This window comes from Eptatretus burgeri, chromosome 2, assembly GCF_056783735.1.
Source record: "Eptatretus burgeri isolate ZD-2024b chromosome 2, Ebu_testis_v1, whole genome shotgun sequence".
Lineage (NCBI taxonomy): Eukaryota > Metazoa > Chordata > Myxini > Myxiniformes > Myxinidae > Eptatretus > Eptatretus burgeri.
Window position 1 is genome coordinate 37,330,287 of NC_140962.1, and position 24,042 is coordinate 37,354,328.

General features: G+C 43.9%; 1 protein-coding gene across 2 annotated transcripts in view; it reads left to right on the top strand.

Moving 5' to 3' along the window:
* The window catches only part of LOC147031823 (fibroblast growth factor 14-like), a 207,451-nt gene that overhangs the window by 148,552 nt on the left and 34,857 nt on the right, over window positions 1–24,042 (top strand). For both annotated transcript variants that reach the window (XM_085868002.1, XM_085867993.1), the window contains exon 3: window positions 2,401–2,504. In XM_085868002.1, coding sequence (XP_085724128.1) covers window positions 2,401–2,504 — 104 coding nt within the window. The remainder of the gene's footprint in view (window positions 1–2,400; window positions 2,505–24,042) is intronic.

Sequence of the window (24,042 nt, forward strand, 5' to 3'; positions counted from 1 at the left end):
TAATGGAAAAGAAGTGTCAATTTTGGACACTATAGAGAACTAAAGGACCATATTTATATTCTAATCAGGTTGTAAAAGTTACACCTGCACTCATTTCTTCCAGCATTGCTGATAAAGGACAATATGCTTGCTGTGGATTCTTACCAAATGCCATTCGTTTGAATAACTAGGTTATAACTTTGTACATCCTCCAGGGTGTCCAATGGAATGACACACAGCTGCAATTGAAAAGAAAATTAGGGACAAGTGACCATAATATAGTTTGAGCCACCATAACCGTCATCATTTCACGGATCACCCCGTGGAAGCCAACTGCCACACCAGCGAGAAGTCACATAAAGTCTGCCAAAAGTTGATGGAAGTGGTTAATATCCAGTAGCAAAGCATGGAATGAGTCTGGCTCGATTGGAGCAAATGAAAATGCTTTCAGAATTTGTTAGCCTCAGGTGCAGAAATTGTTTTGCGATTGCTCTGAGCATTTACCTGATTGTGCTACACAAACCTTTCCCAGATAGCACACCAACATTGGGTTAGCATTAGCAATAGATCGGCGAAGGTTTGAACGGTCGCAAGTGGATTTCCAACGTTGATCCTACATTGGCAATATGTTGTAAAAGACATCCAATGTTGATACAACAAAAAATAATTACATTGTGCCAACGTCGGTAGCCAACTTTGGCCCAACCTCGGTGTGCTGTCTGGGTTGGCTTTACGTTATTGGTGGATCAAAAGGATGACCAAATCCTGCATTGTACAACCAAAATGTCAACCTTGACGGTAGAAATCCTTGATGGCACACAATAGCAATTGGCTGTTTCTTCACATCATCAGATCTGTCAGTTTGACAAGTACTGAGACCTTGGCAGATTGTGATGCATCGTTATGTTTGTGTGGGTAGTATTTGAGAAATTTTCATTTACAATGGAGTATAAATTGCTTTCCTTCCATGTTTCTATGCATAGTTTAGCTTTGCAGCGATTCATCTAAATGATCTTTGCAAAGGAAGCTGTAAGTGGCGTAATTTTCCATTCCGAGGTGATTAAATTTGAAAGCAGAAGGCATGGGATGATACAGCAGCATCCATTATCCACCGAGCTCGGTTTGGAACATTAATTGGAAGCGCTTATTTTATTTGCATCGTCAAACAGTTTTAATGGTAATTAACTTGCTACCTCGGCTTTGATAACGACGATGGCCTGGTGACTGTTGAATTGTCTTTGTGCTGTTTGTGTTTGAAAACGAACAATTATTTGAATTTAGGTGTATCTTTTGCCTCTCAAACATCTGAATGAGGTTATTTTGGTCATAGCTGTGAAATTGCATTGGTGCAAACTGAAATGTCCAGGTTTAAAGATTTGGACGTGGCCGAAGGTATAGCGCAGCCACTTGCTCTTCCAAGGTCTACTTTTGGTGCATGGAATCTTAAAGCTGCACTGGATTTTCTATCAGTTATAACCATCAGTATACATGAAACACCTTCTCGCTCGTTCGCCCATGCTATCCATACGTTGAAGGGAAGTCAATCAATGCAGCGATAGATGTCGTGATGATGTCGAACTACGGATAGCAATGTAAAAATGAGACAAAATAGCTGTGTACTTTGAATATTGTTTTTTTCAGGAAACATGATGTTGCCTGAAGTCTTCCATGACCCATCTAACAGGACTGATGTTTGACTGGAGCTGCTTTGGGCAGGAATTTGGAATTTGATCAGGATGCCAGCGATAACTCGCATGCTCTTTGTTGAAAGAGGCTGTGGGACAGATCCATAGCTTAACGTCCATCTGATGGATGGCACTCTTTTTCATGCAACACCATGCCTGGGAAGCTCCAGTCTTGCAGTTTATGTCGTTAGGTTGAGAACCAAACCAAAACTAGACAGCTAAGGGAGAGTGTGCTACATCTACAGTCTACGCCATCCTATCAGACAGAACGTTTTAATTTAATAACCGTAAAATTGTTTATTTTACTCCTTTCATTTCTTGAGATACTCTCATGTACTGCAGCATGATTTATGCAGCTACGGTAATGCTTAAGGTACTGTATATTAATGTATACGTGTACCATCTAGCTAAGCTTCAGGGAGATAGATACTCCTGCTTAAGGTATATGACAAGGGTTTTACACCTGTGAAATGAAAAAGGATCGACTTTGGTTCGATCTTTTAACTTCCATAGAATACAAATAGGTATCTCTCATACTGAACAATGACAAATCAACATAATATAAGGAACTTTATGGTGGAATAGAAAGGGAGGAAAATGACGATTTTAGTGACTTCATGATCTTGAAGTCTCAGTCTCAACCAGCTTTTACCCGAGTTAGGACAAGTGTTTTTCATTTTGTTTTTGCTTCTGCAAGCTAGTTTATCAATAACTAGTCTCTTTTGCCTCCTCACAGCTCTCTTCAACCTCATTCCTGTCGGTTTACGGGTGGTTGCCATTCAAGGTGCAAAGTCGGGCCTGTACATTGGAATGAACAACAATGGCTTTCTTTATACATCGGTCAGTCTCTTTGTTTTTATTTAAACTCCTCTAAAAGTACCGTAAATGACTGCCTAAGTTGACCTTTGCTTGAGCATATCTCTTTTACTGGTGTTGCCCGACGAACGTGCTTGTGATTTACACAATATTTGGAGCTGACAACAGGAATTCAAAAATAAAAAGTTCCTCTGCTGATTCGAAAATATCATGATTTCCTTTTGGTCACATTGAATACGTAGTTTGCCGATTTGTGGTAGTTTTTAACCACAGCATCCAAAACCGTTTCTCAATCATGTCACAAAAAAGCTGAAAAATATGCTGGGACATCATTTTCTCCCAAGTATCTCATCTGGGATTCCACATGAGTGTGATCACCCAAAAGTTTACTGAGATCAATACGACCAATCTGAAAGGCATGTTGAGTTCATTTAAAGATCGATTGGTGCTTCTCAAAAAATAATAGGCCACTTTGTGCCTGTGCTCTGGTGGATGCCCTGACTTGAGGTCGAAAGGCATTGACAAACCACCCAGCCTCTTCAGTTCAAGGAGATTGCTTCCACAGCACTAACTCTGCAATCAGGATGATTGCACCTTGTTTTTTTTGAATGGCCTATCAATGCAATGCAGAAGAAAGTTTTTTTAATCCAGTTTCATTTTCAGATCTTACTTTTCACCCAAATTAGGATATCTCCTTTTGCTCTTCTGCTCCGCTGACCATTGTACGTACTTGATGTTGCCTGAATTAATAGTAATATTGAAATGATATTTGTCTCAAATAGAGGTAATCTTTTGTTTTTTTTTCAGGAACCTCAATCAAAAATTTCAGTTATGAGTGGTATTTCCTTTTTACATTTATAATTATTTATAATTACTTTATTTCCCACCATTTGGAAACACATCTTTGATTCTCCAGATTTTCAAGTTAGCCATTGCCATTCTTTAGCACTTGTCACATTCAAGACTGGTGCGCTCAGCAATCATAGTGCTCAACAAAGCCACTCATTAAGACCTAATAATGTCGTGATTACTCTGACTACAAAACATGGCTAGGAGACTTAGGCCTGAGGATATTTGCGAATGAAGGATGGAACATTTTATGACATTAAGTCTGCAGCTCTAATTTGTTGTGAGATCGGTGTCGAAGTACAGCGTACAAGTTATTGGTTGGCTTTGTTTTACTTTTTCCTCAATGAGTAATGCATGATTCTAACTATCCTAAACTTTTTTCAAGTACGTATTCATATTGTAATGGGATTGGCTATGGTCCTAAGGATTCAGACCCAGTCACTCCGGAATTAAACTCCACCGAATAGCCTTGAGCATGAAGGTGGATTTTGTGCATATGAAACATGCATTCTGGCTTTGTGGGCAGGTGTATGTATGTGTTTGTTTGATCATGTGCTTTGGCATTTGGGCTGAAGTGCATGTGGTGTACACTTGTTTCACAAGCTTTGTTGGACTGTTTACTTTGGCTGTGGTCCGTTGCTTTCTTACAATGTATGATTTTTTAAACCTTTTTTTTTTTTACTGAAAAAGGCGACTTCATAAGAGGTCATTGAACCAGAAATATGTCCATGGATGAATTCTCTTCCCAAAGGGTGGACTGGCATTGCTACAAAAGGTTGGCTGACTGATACTGTGTTGTGGGTAGCACTGCCACAGCGAATACACCAACTGCTTATTTACAATGGGTGGTTCTTTGTCTTTCACAGACGACAACTAAAAGCTGAAAGTAGCTATTTTAATAATAATAAAAAAATTAATAATAATAACTAGAAGTGCCACTTATAACTGCGAGCAGTGATGTTGGGCACCGAACATCGCCCGTGCCAACGACAATGCCATCCCTCGCCATCCATTCCAATGATGTTGCCATCCCACACCACCTGTTGCAATGATGATCGTTTCCTATTTCATCATTTTTATCAAACTATATTTCTCACGGCTGGTCCCTTCCACGAACTGCCACTTATAACTGCAGGCATTGATTTATACTTGGACACTTACAAAATTGCGAGCCACAAGGAAAGGTTTGATAAGTATGACGTATGACGTAGTTTAAATGGTTTGGCAGCCATATTGGATAGACAGAAAATGTTTAAAATGTTTTTCTCTGGAACCACTTCCCCAATTGATACGAAACTTGAACTATTTCATCCGCTACCCATGTGGAGAAGGTTGTGATCACACGTGATGCCATAGGCCACATAGTTTGGCAGCCATATTGGATTGAAGGAAACCTTTAAAAAAATCATTTTCTCTGAAACCACTTAACCGATGATATTTTAGCTATCAACTTTTTATCGCCATGGGTACTCGATGATGTACCTAAAGTTTTGCATCTATTGGTTCAGTGGTTTGACAGAAGAGGGTTTTTAAATGTTTTAGTTTCAATCCAATATAGCTGCCCGATCACATGACATATGACATTTTAGGAACCAAACTTTATTTATCAAAATAGTTGATCATATATATGAAATTTTGCATCAATCTTTTGAGCAGTTTCAGAGAAGAGAACCTGTTTTTACGCCTCCACTGACGAAGTCGCCAGAGGCATTATGTTTCCGGGGTGTCCGTCCGTTTCTTTGTACGTACGTCCATCCATCTCATGTTCTTACTTTCTGATTCATCTCATCCATCTCATGTTCTGATTAGTGGTTAAAAACATCCAGAACATCCAGCTGGTGATAAACAACACCCTTGTCGACCTCCTCTTCCAATTATACACATGGTTCCAACCCCCTGGTGGCTCCTCTCACTGTTTCTGTTTGTCCCATGTAGAGATTTTTTAATGAGTCGTCTATCTTTCCAATTTACTCCAATGTCCTTCAGCCCTTCTTCTTGCATATGGAAGCTTGGCTTCCGGGTAGCTATCATTTTGTTGTGGCATGACTATGCTGCTGATGCTGTGACCCTATACCAGGACACTGGTACTCATTTCACCGATTTCGGAAGGATGACAGGCTGAGTCGACCCCACCTGGTGGTAATTAAGTGGAAAACGGGGCTCGCCAATTCCAGGCTTTACTTTAGCACTGTCAAGAGCTTAATCCAGTAAACCTGATCAAATGCTTTTTCAGAATCTTCAAAACAAACATATACTTCCTGTCCAAACTCTAAACTGTGTTGTCTCATTAATCTCAATTCTGAATGCTTCTCTCATCGCTATTTCCAATCATCAGCATCATCCAATCCTCATATCATCAGCCCACGTGTCCTCAAAGCCTGCTCTTCTGCTCTTGCTCACCCTCTCTCTGTTCTATTCACCCTCTCATTTTCCCAAGGTCATCTGCCATCTGCTTGGAAATCTGCTAACATCACTGCCCTGCATAAAAAAGGTGCAAAAACAGATCCCTGTAACTACAGACCAATCAGCCTTCTCCCAATCATCAGCAAGGTTATGGAATCCATCATTGCTTCAGACATGAAATCCTTCCTCTTCTCCAATGGCTTGATTTCCAATCATCAATTTGGTTTCAGACCAGGTCACTCTACCCTGGATATGCTGCTACTGCTCTCCCATCAATGGATGGAGGTCCTCAATGCCAGACAGGAAATCCGAGCCGTATCCCTGGACATATCACGTGCTTTTGACACAGTCTGGCACCCTGCCCTACTCACCAAACTCTCTTCCCATGGTATTCAAGGCCATCTCCACTCATGGCTCGCAGACTTCCTCTCCTGTCGCAGTCAACGTGTGGCCCTAAATGGAGTTCTTTCATCCCCTCTTCCTGTGCAGGCTGGAGTTCCTCAAGGTAGCGTTCTGGGCCCTGTTCTTTTTCTGGTTTTCATCAATGATCTCTCGGACTCTCTGGAAAATCCTCTATTTCTCTTTGCCGATGACTCCACCCTCTGCCGTACCATCTGTCATCCCTCAGACCGGCAAGCAGCAGCTTCTTCGCTCACTGCAGATCTGGATAAAATCACAAACTGGTCCAACACGTGGAACATGTCTTTCAATCCACACAAATCTCACACTCTCACTATGTCTCTTCGAAAGGACCGTTTACAAAACCCCCCATCCACTTTCTCAACAATCCTCTGGAAGAAGTCTTTTCTTTCAAGCTTCTGGGTCTCACTATCTGCCATGACCTTTCCTGGGAAAGTCACATTTCCAACCTTGCCTCAAAAGCCAGTCGCCGACTGGGAATCCTCCGTCGTGCAAAGTCCTTCCTCGGCCCTCTTGAGCTCCTGACTACTTACAAAGCTTTTGTCCGTAGCCTGATGGAGTACTGCTCTCCCCTCTGGGCTGGTGCTCCTGCCTCCCACCTTTCTCGACTTCACGCTGTCGAAACCAGGGCTTTTAAGATCATTGGCATCTCCCGCAATGAAGCTGAGTCTTTGGGCCTCTCACTCAATCACCGCAGGTTGGTCGGTGGTCTTTCTGTCTTCTACCGACTCCTCTCCAGCCTTGCCCCCCCTGCTCTCTCTGCGATTTGTCCCAACCACATTTCCACAGGGCGCTCAAGGTCCGCCAACAACCCCCTTCTGGTAAAACTACCAAAATCACGAATCACTGCTCATCTTCACTCTTTCATTCCTCTTTTTCCCGCCTTTGGAATAAACTTCCTCACTCTATTCTTTCCCATTCTTCCCTTCAGGCTTTCAAAACAGCTGTTCACCACCACCTCTTATCTTCCCCCATCCAAATCCTCGATCTTTTCTACCCCGATAATCCATCCATGCCCACTTCCTTCAATTCTCCTGCTTTCCTTCCTGAAAGTCCCTGTAATGTCCATCTTCTCCTCGCCATGTTCCCCGTCCCATCCCCATCCCTCTCCCTTCCACAGTTCACCTGTGTCTGTTCCCCAATGTTTTGTCCCTTCCACTCCCACCCCTCTTGTCTCATGCCTCCTTGCTGTGAGTTGTGTGTTAGCTCTCATACGAGCCTCGACCAAGGTATACAAAAAAAAAAAAAAAAAAAAAAAAAAATTTTCTCCTTGCAATCCAAACTGATCATCTCTGATGTGGTTGTACACCTTGCCGTCTACTCTCTTTGCTACAATTCTCAACACAACCTTCGATGCACGAACGATCAGATTAATTGTACTAAACTCAGAACGTTGGCACGCCTTAAAGCTTCTTTCTTAAGGTGATCATGATTGTCTGCATGAGCCATGAAGTCATCTGGTCATTCTCCTGATAAGTAAATATTTTTTACACATTGTTAATGAACAGTGATATTGCCTTCTTTCCCATGTTTTTAATTAACTCTGCAGGTATTTCATCTCTTCCAGCTGCTTTTCCAGTTTTTATCTCATTTATCGCTGCTCTTATCTCACTCTCTAGCATTTCTGGTCCAATAAAATTGATGTCAACATTACTCTCTTCTTCCAGTTCAATCATTTCAGGTTTTTCATTTTTTTTCCCCATTTAGTTCTTCAATGTGCTTGTGCCATATTTTTCTTTTTTCAGCAGGGTTTGTTCATATAAGACACCTTCCTTATTCTCCTAATATAATTCCAGTTGTTTTCAGAGTCCTTTATCACTGGGTGCCCCTAATCTCCTTCACATTTGCATACAGTACACGAGGTCTGCCCTTCCTCGCCGATCCAATTCTTTGAGTATACCACACTGCTCTTTTAACCATTGTTCTCGTGTCTTTTCTGTTTCTCTCCATCGCTCGTTATTCAAGTGTATATTTCGGCTCGCCTTCTTCGTTGTTAATATTCTTCCATTTTCTCTGTTCTTCCATCTTTTGCAACATTGCAGTTGTAACCCATGGTTTATTAATCCTTTTTCCTATTAAAATTTGCTCCTCCTTCCTTGACAGATTCTTTAATCTGTTTCCATTGCTCATTCATACTGGTGGTATCCTTATCTTGTCCAGCTGGTGCTTAATTTACTTCATTTAAAAATTCTTCTTATGCTTCCTTCAGCCTCTCGAGGCTCCACAGTTTTCTACGTATTCCACCTCATATCTTCTTCAGTCTAAGTACTGCTTCCATTTTCATAAGAGTACGATCTGAGTCTTCGTCAGCTTCCGGTTGAGGTTTCAAATTCTTAACACTGTTCCTGTATCTTTGTCTCACCATTATATAGCCCATTTGAAATCTTCCTGTATCGCCAAACATTTTCCATGTACGTCGTCTTTTTTGATGATGCCAAAACCACGTGTTTGTTGTCATGAGTCCTGTTCTTCTGCAAATATCTACTAGTTTTTGGACTCTCTCATTTCTTTTTCCCAAGTCAATATGATCCGACTTCTTTGTCGTCTTTTCCTTCTGCAACATCACTATTCCAATCTCCGATAACAATCATAGAGCTCTTTCAACGATTCTGGTTGATTAGTTCTTTAATTCTATCATGCATTTCATCAACCTCCTCATCTGGATGTTCACTTGTCGGCATGTATCCTTGAATGATGGTCATGTCCACTGGTTGCCCCTTTTGTTTCACTAACATCAGTCGACCTGGCTCGTATTTCATTTCACTCACACAGTTGTAAGCTTCCTCGTCCAGCACTAATGCTACTCCCCGTTTCTTTTCTTCTCCTCCTGAGTACATCATTCTCACTTTATCACTCATGGAGTCACCTTCTCCTATCCATCAGACTTAACATAACCCAAGGATGTTTAATTTTTCCTTTTCCATTTCTTGCTTTAGATTCTTCAGCTTTCCTTTCCTATTCATTGTTCATACATTCCACGTTTGTATTATTTCGATGCCGTCTAGCTTGCACATGCACTGTTTGAGGATTTCGCTGAATGATGACCAGGGAGGCCTCACTACCTCGTCTGTCGAGCCTGACAGCACCTGTCCTTTGGCAGGAGCTCTCATCTACGTTGTTGGTGTTTATTTTTTACTGATGTCATCCTGAGCCATTTTCTTGGCTGTTTTCAGTGGTGGTTCATCATTGTCTTCCACTGGGTATTTTTGGTGAGACACCATCTATATCTAGTTAGCCGTTGATTCTTTTGAGCTCCTCCACCCTTTGTTAGGTTTTGTTTTTCATCCTAATTGGGTGACTCGCAACCATTCTCACCACATTGTGGTGGTGGAGGTGCTGGTTAAGTCGCCGACACCACGAACATTGTGACAGGGAGGCTACAATTTAGCCATGAGCAGTTCTCACATGACTGATCTAACAGGTTGTTTATAGCTGACAGCAAAAATATATACACATATTGTTGCGAGAATGTGTTAGGGGGTAATGGGAGCAATATAGCCCAGTTATGCCATTAGTAAATGTGTAGCATAAGAGTATGGTATCTGCAGGGAAACAATCGTACACGTGTCACAAATGCATGAGGAGCTAATAATCGCAACCCCCCCGCCCCCCATCTGTATGTGTCAAAACACACACTCTTCCCTCCCGCCCCCCCCATCCCCTCCACTCCACCCCCTTCCTCCCCTTCTTGATTGCTTAACTCATTCCTTCATTATCTGTCCATATATGTTTCCTGTCCTGAAATTCTGACAGCTGCTCCAATGAGGGCAGGTGTTCCCCATTCGGGCATCACCAGGATGGTCCACGGCCATGCTGCTGAGCTAACGAGCCACCAGACATCATGACAATGGTGGGCGTGTAACAGCACGAGATGGTTCGTGTGAAGAACCAGTCAGCGCAGGGCCGAGAGTTCATTATAGCCACGAGCGCTCAGACCAGTAGAGTTGATGTTCGGACAGAGTCCCGAATGGACGTGAAATAGCATTGGCTGTGAGCAAGGCCCCAAGGACCTGGACTCAGAAGCCCAACAGAGCTGAGGTGAATTGGTTGTTGGTGAGCCCTACAAAGAAGCAAAAATAGTCACAATTGTATGACGATGTCCATGTTGGAGGTAGTTGTAGATTTGAAATGAGGGTTGGTGTAATTGTGTGTTTTATTTGTTGCGGGATTGAGACGGAAAAATGGCAAATGATGTCATGATGGCAATTCGTAAAATAATTGTGTTGTTGTTTTGTTTTGTCATTCCTTCCTTGTTTGGGAGTTGTTTGGAGATTTCATCTAAACCTGTTTTTTTTATTTTTTTTATGTGTTTTTTTCTGACTTGTTTAACTATATTTTCCCTGATCTGAATGCCAAATGACATCATCATCATCATCATCCAGTCGATTTTGAGGGATGTTTTCACGAGGGAACCCCGCAACTCCCGTACACCTCAACGACACATCTCATTCAAGTCCGTTCCCTTGTCCCCCTAATGTCCCGTCCAAGATTCCCGTCCCTTCTGTCTCCACTTCGACACTCTGCTGCCCTGTTGTCCTTCACTTTTGGAGTCGTCTATTTATTTTGTACGCCAACATGGCAGAATTTTTCTTTACTCCCTTTCCTTTCTCTGCTCCTTCCCTTATATTCTATCCCTATACCCCCAAATCCTCCCAATCTTCCTTCCCTTCTCTCCCAAACTCTGCTCAACTCCTTCCCTTCCCCTACTATCCTGCATTCTCTTATTTTCCTCAATTTACTACCAACCAAGACATACACAATAGAGGGATACCTCCATTCCTATCCTTTTTCCCTCTGTTCCTTTACTCAATGTTGGCTTTTCCAATTTGTTCTCCCCCTCGCCCTCCCTACTCTGTGTAAGCATAATAAAAAGACGCTTTTCAAAAGGGTCACTTGATCACATATATTCACATAAGGAAGAGGTACTGCACGATTTGCTTGAATAATAGTTAAACATATGGTGTATGAAAAGGTGAGTTTGAAATGCTCTTTTCAATAATCGGCACGACCCCCTGTGAACCTCGATGAAAACATCAGCAGACTGTCATGGGCCCTTTTCCTTCATGAATTGCACATTTTGTTGCACCCCACGTGCCACCATTCCTTGTAATCCACGACAGAGACTTTATGGCACACGAGTGGAGTCAATATACGGTTGAACCCCAAAAAAATTGAAACAAAACGTTTTATTGTTTTAAATGCTTTTTCAGGTCATGGTGAATTCCAGAAAAAAAGTCTCGGGTAATCTGACCCCGGTAAAGGGGTTAATTGGCATATTTTCAACATGGCCGCCAATGAAAATTTCAATGTACTACAAACTTTTTTATGGTTGATTTTAGACCCTGTAAATGTATTGGCAACAGATAGGAACATGGGGTTTCTGAATCAAATAAACATAGTTCCATCCACCTATGACGTACTATGACGTAACTATGACGTATATGGCGTCATAGTTAAAAGATAAATAAGTATGCCAGAGCAAATCTGTTGTTTTATAATATGTAATGACATGTGATGCTATCATTTAACTCCTTGAACTAGTTAAGCTGTCGCTTTCCTGTAATTACATAGATGGGACGTCATCAATCCAAAAGAAATCTGTATGTATGCCACACAGCCTTACCATAAGCCACGCCCATTGTCGCCCTTAATCATCTCAGCATTGTCATTGCCATCATTCTCATTCTCATCCCCCAACATTTGATTGAAAGGGTTGCTACATGACTGCACTTGGCACTGTCCACAAGCTGATGTGCATGGTAGACCGTAGGTTCTGCATGTGCGACGTTGAGTACTGCACCCGGTAGTGCAGTTGCAGTGAACTACCTTAAGCAAAGAGTCTGGTGCGGCATTCATTTCATTCATTACTGGGATGAACTGATTCTCCTCTGTTTTCCACCCCCAGTCTGTTGCTTCCAAATTTGCCTCTTCTCCCATCCATGTCATGATCTGGAAATACGTGCGGAGTGAATGGTGCTTAGGAGCCGCTTCAGTTGGCGGCAGACGCTCAGGGGTAACAAACGACACAGCCGATACCACTTTCTTTGTCAAGATGCTGTGGCGCAACGAAGTGAGAGTATCTGTTCCCTTTCCACCAAACACCTGGACCATTGCCTTGTACCCAATCTCTACAATTGCATCTGTGCTTTGACCTAGTGTAGCAAATGCTTGGGCACATGACCTCAAACCAGCATAACCTTTCATGACTTTCTGGAAGAGAGATTTCTTGCCAACCCCCAAATATGCGCGAAGTCGTATCACATCCAGTAAAGGCATGTACGAACAGCATCATGGTAGATGCCTGGGATCCTAAGAGGCTCTTCAGTCTGTTTATGTGATACACCCCGCTTTGGTCCTGCGTCTTGTCAGATCGGAAGTACAAGTCCCGGTTGCCACCTTCAGCAAAATGGTGAAGCAGCAGAATAAGTAAGTCCGTATCTTCACCTATCAGTGTTGTTGATTGTAGCTGGGAAGCTCGTACTGCTGCTTGCACGATGTCGTAGTCTGCATCACCTGTTGCGTTTATCACAGTGCACCCCTTTTCCTTTAGTCTTTGGCTAATGATGTTTATCAGTTCCTGCTTATTGGAACCATGCGATAAGAACTCATCTTTTTTCCCCATGAACACGGTGTCTTCTGTGAAGTTGACTTTGGGATGATGTTTCTTTTGACGACGCTGGTGTGTGCTGTCCTTGTTAGATGGTTCATCCGAATAACCGTCGAAGACAACAGTAGCTTTCCCGTAATTGCGGAGTACGAAGTCAGCATAGCCGTTAGCTATAGATCCGTATGTGCTCCCTTTCGTCCGCTTAACGCGATGCATCAGTGAGCCACCGTCCAACACATAGTGGTCCGTCTTGGGTACATCGTCCGACTCATCCTCGGTAGACAAACCTTTTGCATATTCATCTATTTCTCTCCCAAGCTGTGGCTTGTCCGCTTTCCTGAATATGTGCTTCGCCTCAAAGAGAGCTCGGGGAAATGGAGACAATTCATATTCAAGAACGTCCTCCAATGAGAGGTTCCCTGCCCGAGAAATGACAAGTAACCTCTGAAACAGAAGAGCAGGGTCTATAGTTCGGTCGCCAGTAACCTGGACAGCAGATGAATCTCCCAGAGTTTTCGCTTTGTCCTTCCTTTTGCATGTGTATGTGAAAACTGGTTGTCCAGTCAGCTTTTCAGCAACTTCTTTCTCCACTACCTGCAAGTTGTCGACATTCACTTCATCCTTGGCTACAACACCAGTGACAACATTTCTCAAGGCTGGATCATCAGAGAACGGATTGCATGACTGAAGTTGTTCTTGGATTTTTGCTAGATGTTCGATAACAAGATCGGACCCAAGTCCAGCCCAGAACTGATCACTCCGGCGAACCACATGGAAAGAAAGGGGGTTGGCTTTCGGTTTTCGCTATGACGTCATAAACGTCATAGTTACGTCATAGGCGGGAGAAACTATGTTCATTTGATTCAGAAACCCCATGTTCCTATATGTTGCTAATACATTTATAGGGTTTAAAATCAACCATAAAAAAAGTTTGTAGTACATGGAAATTTTCACTAGCGACTATCTTGAAAATATGCAAATTAACCCCTTTACCGGGGTCAGATTACCCGAGACTTTTTTTTTTGTGGCACGCAGCATGACCTATTAAAACATTTAAAAGAATAAAAGGTTTTGTTGCAATTTTTTGGGGGTTAGGTGATGCGGATCATATTTTGACTCGACTACACAGCGAGTTTTACAGGAAAGTTTCTCGCTCTGCACATGCGGCAGTGGCGTTCAACAGGTTGCGGTGTATTGAGCTGTGATGAACCAAAATCTGTGCAAACAGGAGAGAGAATCGTTTTCAATCGGATCATGTGCGAACTCGTCATATTTTCCAGAACTTGGGGGAGTTATTCCAAGCTTGCATGAAAGGGAAATGTTACAGATTGTGGTTAAGGGTTCATTTTCATCTCACACCCCGGACAAGTGGATCCGCACAACGTGTTCCCGTCTATTCGCTCTTATGTCTGACGAGGAAAGTCGTGTTGGGAAATGAGTGGCATTCAATGGTAGTTACAACTATGATCATGAATTTGAGTGCAATTCAATAAACACCTCCTGACAATTACATTGATTACCCTCACCAGAGGAGAGGGTATTGCATTTGCCTCTGTTTGTTTGTCTGTTTGTCCGCACAGAACGTGAGTAAGTGTATTAATTACAAATCCTCTAAGATTTTTTCTTTTGACATTTTAGACCCTTTAGATGCCATGAGACATTTACATCCTTTAGACCCCTTGAGATCCTAAAGACCACGAAGACAATTTCAGACCCCAAAGATCCTCAAGACTCCCAAAATACTTTAATGACCCTGAAGACCTATTAGCCCCCGAAGACCTTTTTTTTCTTTTTTTATATAAGGTCTAAGGCTCGTAATGGAGCTGCCACTCACACACAGATGGACATACTGATGATAATAACACTTAACACAGCCACTGAGCTTGGGGGAAGTGCTGTCACTTCCTGGGATATTCTGGGAAATCGAGGAAGGGAGCAGAATGGCCCTTTAAGAAACAGGACCACCCTTTATTAAGCAGAACAACCATTTGGAAGCAGAATGACCCTTTAGGAAGCAGAATGACCCTTTAGGAAGCAGCACGACCCTCTAAGAAACAGCACGACCCTTTGGACTCCGAAGATCCTCGAGACCCCTAAAACCCTACAGACCCCTTTGACCTTCACAGACCTTTGCAGACCTTTGACCGTTACACCTTTACAACTTGACCATTGAGACATTTAATTAGCAACCACTGACCTTCCATTTAGTACATCCTTACATTTATTTTCCATAAAAAGATACACCACACAAAACAAGTCTGGCGAGGGTCTGCAATCTTTGATTGCTCTTTATAGTTACCTCCACCATCAAAGGTGGAAGGAGGTTATGTTTTCACCCCTGTCTGTCTGTTTGTTACTTGGCGAAAAAAAAATTCGCCAAGTATGTTGGGCTGTAGCGTTTGTTTCTTTGTCACACAATTTCTCGCCACAGTTTTCAAGCAATCGTTCTGATATTTTTTGTGCGTATAGGAGACCGGCCAAGGACAGCAACGCTTAATTTTGGAGAAGATCCGAATCCAGATCCAGATCTGAGAATTTTTTAAGTGATTCTTAACCATTGAGAGATTGGGCCAAAAACTATACATAGCACAATATCTCAACAGGTTATGGATGGATTCACACGAAACTTGGCGCACAGATTGGGTTTGTGACAAGAACAAACAGATGTGGACAGGTGGACAAAACTTTGTGGACAGGTTGTGTGTGTGCCAAGGACAAATTGTTTGGATTTTGGTGAAGAATCCGATCCAGATCTGGATCCGGTTACTGGAATTTTTTAAGTGATTCTTCACCATTGAGAGATGTAGCCACAAACGATATATAGCACGATATCTCAAAAGTTTAGAGACGGATTTTAATGAAACATGGTGAACAGTCTGAGTGTGTGACAAAGCCGAATTGATTTGATTTTGGTGAAGATCCAGATCCAGATTCAAGATTTTTTTTTCAGTGATTCTTCATAGAGATAGAGGGTCAAAAACAATGTCTTGCATATGTCAAAAGGTTTTGAATGGGTTGTAACAAAACTTGGTGGATGAGTTGGAGAGTTGACAAGAACAAGCCGATTAGATTTTGGTTAAGGAACAGATGCAGATCCATCCTATCAGTGGGATACAAAACGTCAACGTTTTGAAGCCTATTTTTTGTGGGGGCCTAAAACACTTTCCTACACCTACTAAGGGATGGGGTCGAGGATTATTTAATATGAGCAAATAAAACTCATCACTTCACTGATGGGAATATTAGTTGGGGGGGGGTGGAGAGAGTGGGAGAGAGGGAGAGAGGAGGGTGGGAAGGGGAAGAGAAAGGAGGGAAGGAGAGAGGAGGGTGGGAAGAGGGGAGAAAGAGGAGGGTGTGAGGGAGGGAGAGAGAAGGGTGGGAAGGGGGAGAGAGAGAGAGGAGGAGGGGAGAGAGATGAGAGAGGACGAGAGAGAGGAGAGAAGAGGGAGAAAGAGAGAGAGGAGGGAGGGGGAGAAAGAGGAGGGAAGGGTAGAAAGAGGAGGGAGGGGGAGAGAGAGAGAGAGAGAGGAGGGAGGGGAGAGAGGATGGAGGAGGGAAGGCAGAGAGAGGAGGGAGGGTGGAGAGAGAGGAGTGAGGGGAAGAGGGTGGGGGAGAGAGAGGAAGGAGGGGGAGAGAGAGGAGGGAGGGAGAGAGGAGGGAGGGGGAGAGAGAGGAGGGAGGGGGGAGAGAGAGGAAGGAGGAGGGAGAGAGAGGAGGGAGGGAGCAAGGTGGGTGGGGGAGCTAGGAGGGGGTGAGGAAGGGGGGAGCTCGGAAGGGGGAAAGAGTGAGAAGAGGATGGCGGGGAGAGCAACGCTTCACCAAACGTCACTGTACATTCCGGAAGGGGAGGTGGGAGCGAGGATCTGGGGTGAAGGGGGGAAGTGGGCAGGAGTAGGGTGTTTGGGAGGAGTTCAGTGTGAGAGGAGGGGGTTATGGACTTGTGTTTGGTAGTGGGACTTGTTGAGAAGGTGGGGAGGGGGGTAGAACTGAATTGAGCAGAATGGGGAACGTTAAAACAGCATGTCAACACAGCACACGGAGACCGCCCAAAGATGTCCATAGGGGGTTGAGAGGGGAGGGGGTTGTGAGGAGGTAAGTGTGAGGGGAGGGAAGGCAGCATGATGGGAAGGGAAGGCAATGTGAGGGGAAAGGAAGGCAGCAGTAGGGGGATGGAAGGTGGTGTGAGGGGAGGAGAAGGGAAGGTGGTGTGAGTGGAGGGGAAGGGAAAGCACTGTGAGGGGAGGGGAAGGGAAGGCAGTGTGAGAAAAAGGGAAGGGAAGGCAGCATCAGGGGAGGGGAAGGTGGCATAAAGGGAGGGGAAAGGAATGTCACGACCTTTGCACCCCTCTGTTCGATTTACTCTGAATTGGATTCATACATGCTACACTCTGGGGAAGCTATTTTATCTTCAAAATTAAACCATCAGTCCTTATCAGTCCCCTTAACAGAAGGGGGGAGGTAAGCAAAGAAGGGGAAGGGTAAGGGTGCGAGAGAGAGAGAGAGAGAGAGAGAGAGAGAGAGAGAGAGAGACAGAGAGAGAGAGAGAGAGAGAGAGAGAGAGAGAGAGAGAGAGAGAGAGAGAGAGAGAGAGAGGGAGAGATAGTGGAGAGAAAGGTGGGAGAGGGAGAGGTGTGAGAGAGGGAGAGGGGTGAGAGAGGGAGAGGAGTTTGAGAGGGGAGAGGGGTGAGAGAGGGGTGAGAGGGTGGGATTCCAGCAGATGTGACGCTCAGTTTAACATCCATCCAAGAGATGGCACACACATTGATGAATGGCCCTGCCTGCGAAACACCCGGATGAGTTTATCGCTGAGTTGAGATTCGAACCCAGGCGAGACAGCTTAGAGTGTCTCGACTATCCTGCCGTGGTCTGGGGATTCATTGCTTTGTATTTTGTCACCACTGAAAACATTTCTCAATTCTTTTGTTGTACTCGTTCTAATCCTCTAATTTATTTTGTCTTTCTAACTTCGGAGTTGTCCCCACGGAGAACCGAGCCGCAGTTCCGCCATGGAAGCTTGTAGAGATCGAGGCTTGAAGAGCACTTGCCCAAGTGGGTTAAGCACTCAAGCAAGCACTCACAGCACAAGCACAAGAAACTTTTAAAAAAACAGGCACGCACACCCACTCCCCCAACCTCTCCTCCCGCCCCCCAACCAAAGCCATCCCCCACCTTCGGAGAGTCCCTTTACAAAACCAAATCAACCCATTTGTACCACACTCGTGTGTTGCCAATGTACCTCTTCATGGTTACACATGCAGCGACCTTTGCCCCCCTCAAGTTGGCCTACTCTGAATCGGATTTGTACACCATGCTACACTCTGGGGAAGCCATTTTAAATTCAAAACTAAACCGTCAGTCCCATCAGCACCCCCCTTCCCCCCACCCCGCATATGCATTCCTCCAACATCCTCACGGTCCATACTAACCGTGCATGCGCACCGGCGATGTACTCATCCTTTCACTCGCACATGTACACAGATTCTCACCAGCACACTCAACTTTACCCACACCTGCACTGTGCGGCAAGTCCCATGTGGCTTGAGCACCACAGTATGTCCACTCACCGCATGCTGGTGCACATGTTTCGCGAGGTGGCCATGTGACCTCCGCTATGGCACCACGCACCATGGAGCCACGCAGCAGCATGGGCCTGGGTGCGAGTTCTGTCCACGAATCGCACGCACTGCACACATGTAACCAAGCATGCAGGCACACACACACACACACACGGAGAGTTCCTTTACAAATCCAAATCTACTCATTTGTACCACACCCGTGTGTGCTGTCTATGTACCTCCACCTTGCAGTAACCGCCGACTGTACCTCCCGATCAGGACACGAACTGCGTGTGTAACACCGCTATCTACTGGAGGGTGCGCACCAAGTGGCTTAAGCACTCGAGCAAGTACTTCAATGAAATGGTTGCAAAGGAAGGACTGGGTTGGCAAGCAATATCAGGCTGATTGGTAATGGGACATAACAGCAAAAACCAAAACATCGTCGATTTCTTAACATTTTCAGATTTCACCCCAGATTTTGACAGTTATTTAATCCACATGATCTGATCCTCCAAACTCAAATTATATATCGATTATACACTTCATTAGTCAATGTGAGTAGATCATGGAAAATTGCATCATATAATGCATAAAGTTGCTCCAAGCTCCTAATTTGAAAACTTTAGCATTTCCAATAGCGATGAACGCAGCGATTTGTCGGTATTTAGATGAGGCATTCGGTGATATGAGTAAGGAAAGTGAAAATAAAGATTGAGCGCATTATTGCTGAGAAACTGTTGCTGTATGTTTCAAGTCAAGGCATTGTTGAGCAGGCCAAAAACAATGGCGAATTAAGACCCGAGGGAGGAAGAGCGAGGTTACTGAGGATGTGCCTTGACGAAGGATAGTTAAATAAGGCCGTTAATTATCTTCGAAAGGGGTGTTTACATTTTACCCAAGCACCCAATTTTCCCTCATGCCCTCCTTTTGGAGTTCCCTTTGTATGCATGCAAAGTTTCAGGCTGCTAGGTTTCATGGTTTTGGAGTTATGGATACACACACACACACACACACACACACACACACACACACACACACACACACACACACACACACACACACACACACACACACACACTAACTGACACACTGACATCTAAAATTATAGATTTCTTTTCATGTAGCTACAAAGACTTGGGCAAGCCTGTTGTTGGCTGAATGGTTAATATAAGGTGGCTGCTTGAAGATCCCAAGGTCCTGAGTTTGAGCTCCTGTTCAGCCATTAACGAACACCAGGTGGGATGACACAGCCTGTCACCCTTCCAAGGTCAGAAAAATGAATACCAACTTCCTGGCAACAGGGGGCACTGCTTCAGCAACACAGCTGCACTCCCCACAAAGATGCAAACAGCAGCCATAGGCTACACACAAAATAATAAACAATACAAAGACTTCGGCACTATCAAGCAATTCAAAAAAAAAAAAACATTCATTGATGAACCTCTGAAAGTTTTACAAAGATTTGTTTGTGTGGCCATCTCTGGGAAATGTGGTGCCACGCACACACACAATCATCACTATTACATAGTTAAAGATGTGACACAAGCCACTAACCCGTGGAGCTATCAAAACAGTGAGAAAGACAACCAACCCCCTGTCAGGGCATCCTCAATAGTGACCGGAGTTTTCAACTGACTCATCTGCATTCAAGACTGTGAATCTCATTAAACAGGGATGCCATTTGTTGGAACCTTGGCTTGCAATACTGTCCTTGATTAGAAAATGACGTCAAAAGCCTGAATCCATCCATCCATTGGGACCATACTCTGTGCAGAGCATTGGTGCTGCCTAAGCAGTCTCCTTGGTTATAAGGCACAATCCTGGACAGGTCGCCACTCCGACACAGGATACCAGCAAACTGGTACTCATTTTGCCGACCTCGGAAGGATGACAGGCAGGGTCAACCCCACATGGTACTAATTCAACAGTCGAGGGGGGAAATTTGAATTCAGGCTCCTCAGATCCCAAGCCCAGCACCCTAATAATCATTAAGCCAACACCAGGCATACAAAGCCTAAATGATGCCATATAATATTACTCTGAGCTCCTGATTTTGATTTGGAGCATTGTTTGTTCGCGAAATGGAGAACTCTCATCTCTGAATGGTCAAAAGTTTTCGGATCCTCTGTAATGCTGGATTTCATTACTTTGCTGGCTGTAGGTAATTAAAGAACCAGACCAGCTTCTCTTTAATGTACTGCACAATGTTGATACATGAAAGAATATGTTTTCGCTTGGCTTTGTAACTTTTTCGGTGGAAGTAATAAATTCTGGTTCACTTTATAAATATTTATATTTTCATAACAGCAAAATCTCGGATTGCAAAGCAGAGGAGTATTTGCAAAACAGTCAGCGTTATCCTGCGTGAGACCAACATTTCTCAAGACATTGTGTGGGAAGTAAATTGTGACATAACTTCTCATAACCCTTACATCGTCATCAACAGCTGTGATTATTTATGATCAATTAAGGCACCGCACACAGTGTAGCTCAAAATTTCATCTTTCTGAGACTACAATGGTAATTTCATTCAAAAACCTTTTTCTCATAACGCTTTTCATGATGTTTTACTTTGCAACTCTTAGCAATCCAATCAAGCAATCTATTGTATTATCGGCCAGATTGTATGTTGAAAGTGAATCCCACCCCAATCCCTGAAGGGCATATGTTTGCCACGTAATGTTTTACAGTGTCATCCACTGGACTTTTTGTATTTGCACTTATTCTAGAGAATTCATCCTGGACTGGAATTCAATTAGGAATTTCGACCGCCGATTACATCATGACTGAGGCACTGCGGTGTCACTGATATGGTGCCATGTACATTGTTACACGAGTTTGGTATTTTCCCAAAGTGCCAGTACACTGCTGCCTACTGTTTTTGAATCCTTAAGGTGGGAGCTTTGATGTCGGCCTGGAATCAAGCATGGGGAGGTGAAAGGTGGATTGCGCTCCCTGCGAGTTATTCTGTCGATGTGCAATTTCTCCACAAACATCGGACGTCTACTGGCATCACTAATTTGTTTTAACCCAGGGATTTTTTTTTACCTCCAGAAAAAATTCTCATTGAACCATAAAATTAATTCACAGTAATTTGGATTCTTTTGGAGGAGCGGATATAGTGTGGTTGTCCTGAAAGTGAGAGAATCCAGTTTGATTCCTGGCTGGGGCAAAATGGCTAGGGCGAAACTCGGAAGTTGCTTTGTTACCCTTGCTGAAGCACTGGGGATTGCATTTGTGTCTTTGTTTGCTTGTTTGTCTGCGCAGAACTTTCGTGTTTTTATCTGCAACTGCTTGTCGGATGGAGACGAAAGTTTCACCAAAGGAGCGACGACTCATGTAGATGTTTTATCGATAATTATGACGTCATAGGTCACGTGGTGTGGCAGCCATGTTGGGAAAACGGGAAGAAAAATTGGTCCGCTGTATCTCTAAAACTGCACGAAGGACAAAATTGAAACTTGGCACATAGCAAGTCCTCCTCATTAGTCCAGCAGCCATTTCTCATATGAGGCCAAATAAGGAAATTCGTTCAACACCCCCTACAGAAAAGGTTTGACTTGACAGGGTGGTAGAATAGACCCTATAGAACACCTCCAGGTAGTATGTGGTTTCAAATTGTGGTATCATTAAAATTCTACAGGCCATTATACATACCAAGGGTACTTACCAAGAGGGTCACTGTGTGCTAGCAAAATTTAGGGGGAGGGGTAACGTAAACGTGAATATCTTTGTCTCGACTCAACCAATTTTCAATATTGAGGTATCGTTGGCTTCCTATTATAATTCTCCATCAGAGTATGTACAGTTATTTGAAAATGGCCTTTGCCATGGCATCACCAAAACTAAAATATCATACTAATTCAAACTTTCTGACATTTTTAATTGTGTTCTCGTATGAAGGTGAACGGTGTTTCTCAATTACTACTGGTATGTATACATTTTGGAAATCAAACGCTTAAAGTATTGATTCTGCAGAAATTCATATACATACAGAGGCATGCATAAAGAAAACTGCAACTGTTATTTTTAGCGTTTGTCTTTTACTAGTGTATAGCAACACGGAAGCACATACATCAGAGCCGAGCATAATAGTTGTCTTTGGCAACACGGAAGTACATTAGTGAAAGCCGAGTATAATAATTGTCTCTGGCAGCACGGAAGCTACTCATTCATCATAGTGGATGATAATAGTTATCATGGTCGACACTGGGAGATGTGCATGACAACACAGAAGCACATTAGTAAGAGCGAATCATAATAGTTGTGCTCGGTTGCACGGAAGCACATTTGTCAGAGCGGTTTGTAATATTTGTGTCTGGCAACAAGGAATCACATTCGCCATGGAAGCATGAAGATGTCATCTGTTGTAACTTTTCGTCAGCGTCTTCTTCACCACTGGATTCAAAGATTGTTCTTGGATTTTCACAAGTTTCATCGGCCATACGTCTACATGCTTCTGTGCATGGCATGTGGTTGGTTCTGCATGTGCAGTCGGCTCGGAGACATCGAGACTTCTTGCAGTGACAGACAGTCAGCTCCGGAAGACCCCGTGGTGCTGGATCTTTGGTCATGAGCACAGGCTGCAGGGCACCATCCTGAATTTTCCAGCCATGTCCTGCTGCTGGTGGAAGGCTCTGTGTAGGCTCCAATGCTCTCTTCCATACATAGGCCTGGTAATTTCCTCGCTTCATATGTTGCTGTAAGCTGTCGAATGTAGGGGGGAGATTTTCATCTCTTTGTCCCTTTTGACAGAACTGCCAGTATCTCACATTGTTCACTTTCCTCCCAGCCCCATTGGTTGTTGAGTACATTGCACATATGAAGGCTTCTCATGCTTCTTGAAGTGCTGTTGCTGAGCTCGGGTTCTTCTCCAAGCTGCCCCAGACTGGTCTGATGCTCTTTACTGTCAAGTAATACATTGAAACCCTTTTTCTTGCCGAGTCCTGGGAGTGCACTGTTTGAATCGCACCCAGTGAGTGCGTGGAAGCCGAGTAAAGCATTACACAGCTCAGGTCCTAGTTTGTGTGCCAAGCTGTGGATAAGAATATACCTAGCTTTATCCTTGATTCCAGTCCAAAACCACAGCTCCCGACACTGGAGTTTTCTGTAGTGTGTGGTGCAGAGGACAGCCACATCTGTGTCAGGTGATTGAATCACAATCCTGTTGTGATAATTAATGAGAGGCATGTTTTGCATGTAGCAATATTCGTGTGTCTGCCTCTTCATGATCTGACTTGAGGGGAACCAGTTCTTCACAGTGCCCTCTGATAACTAGCACAGACATCTGTGGGTTCTTGAAACCACCACCGATGACTAGGTGTTGACCATCAAGCAGAGTGTCTACCCCCATGTGGCACCATGTGTCTGCCAAGAAGGCACACAAGTTGACTTTGTTTTCTACATTTCCAATGTATTTGATCCACTGCTTTGGAATAGGAGTGGCTGGCCCTTGGATTGTCACCTCTAAGGCTGCAGATGTTCCTCGTTTCTCTCGCTCCCCAGCTTTGCTTGAGAGGCTGGAGTACCGGTCGAAGACAACATCAACCCGCTGACAACCATTCCGACGTAGAGGGGCAGTAACCAGGCTGTAATACTTGAATGCCATTTCGCCGAAGTTTGCAGCACCAGCGGACTTTATCATCTGTACCAGCGCCATTGCATCGACGATGTGGGCCGTAGACACCTGGCTGGTTGTGACTTGTGGCAGTTTTGGATGGACATC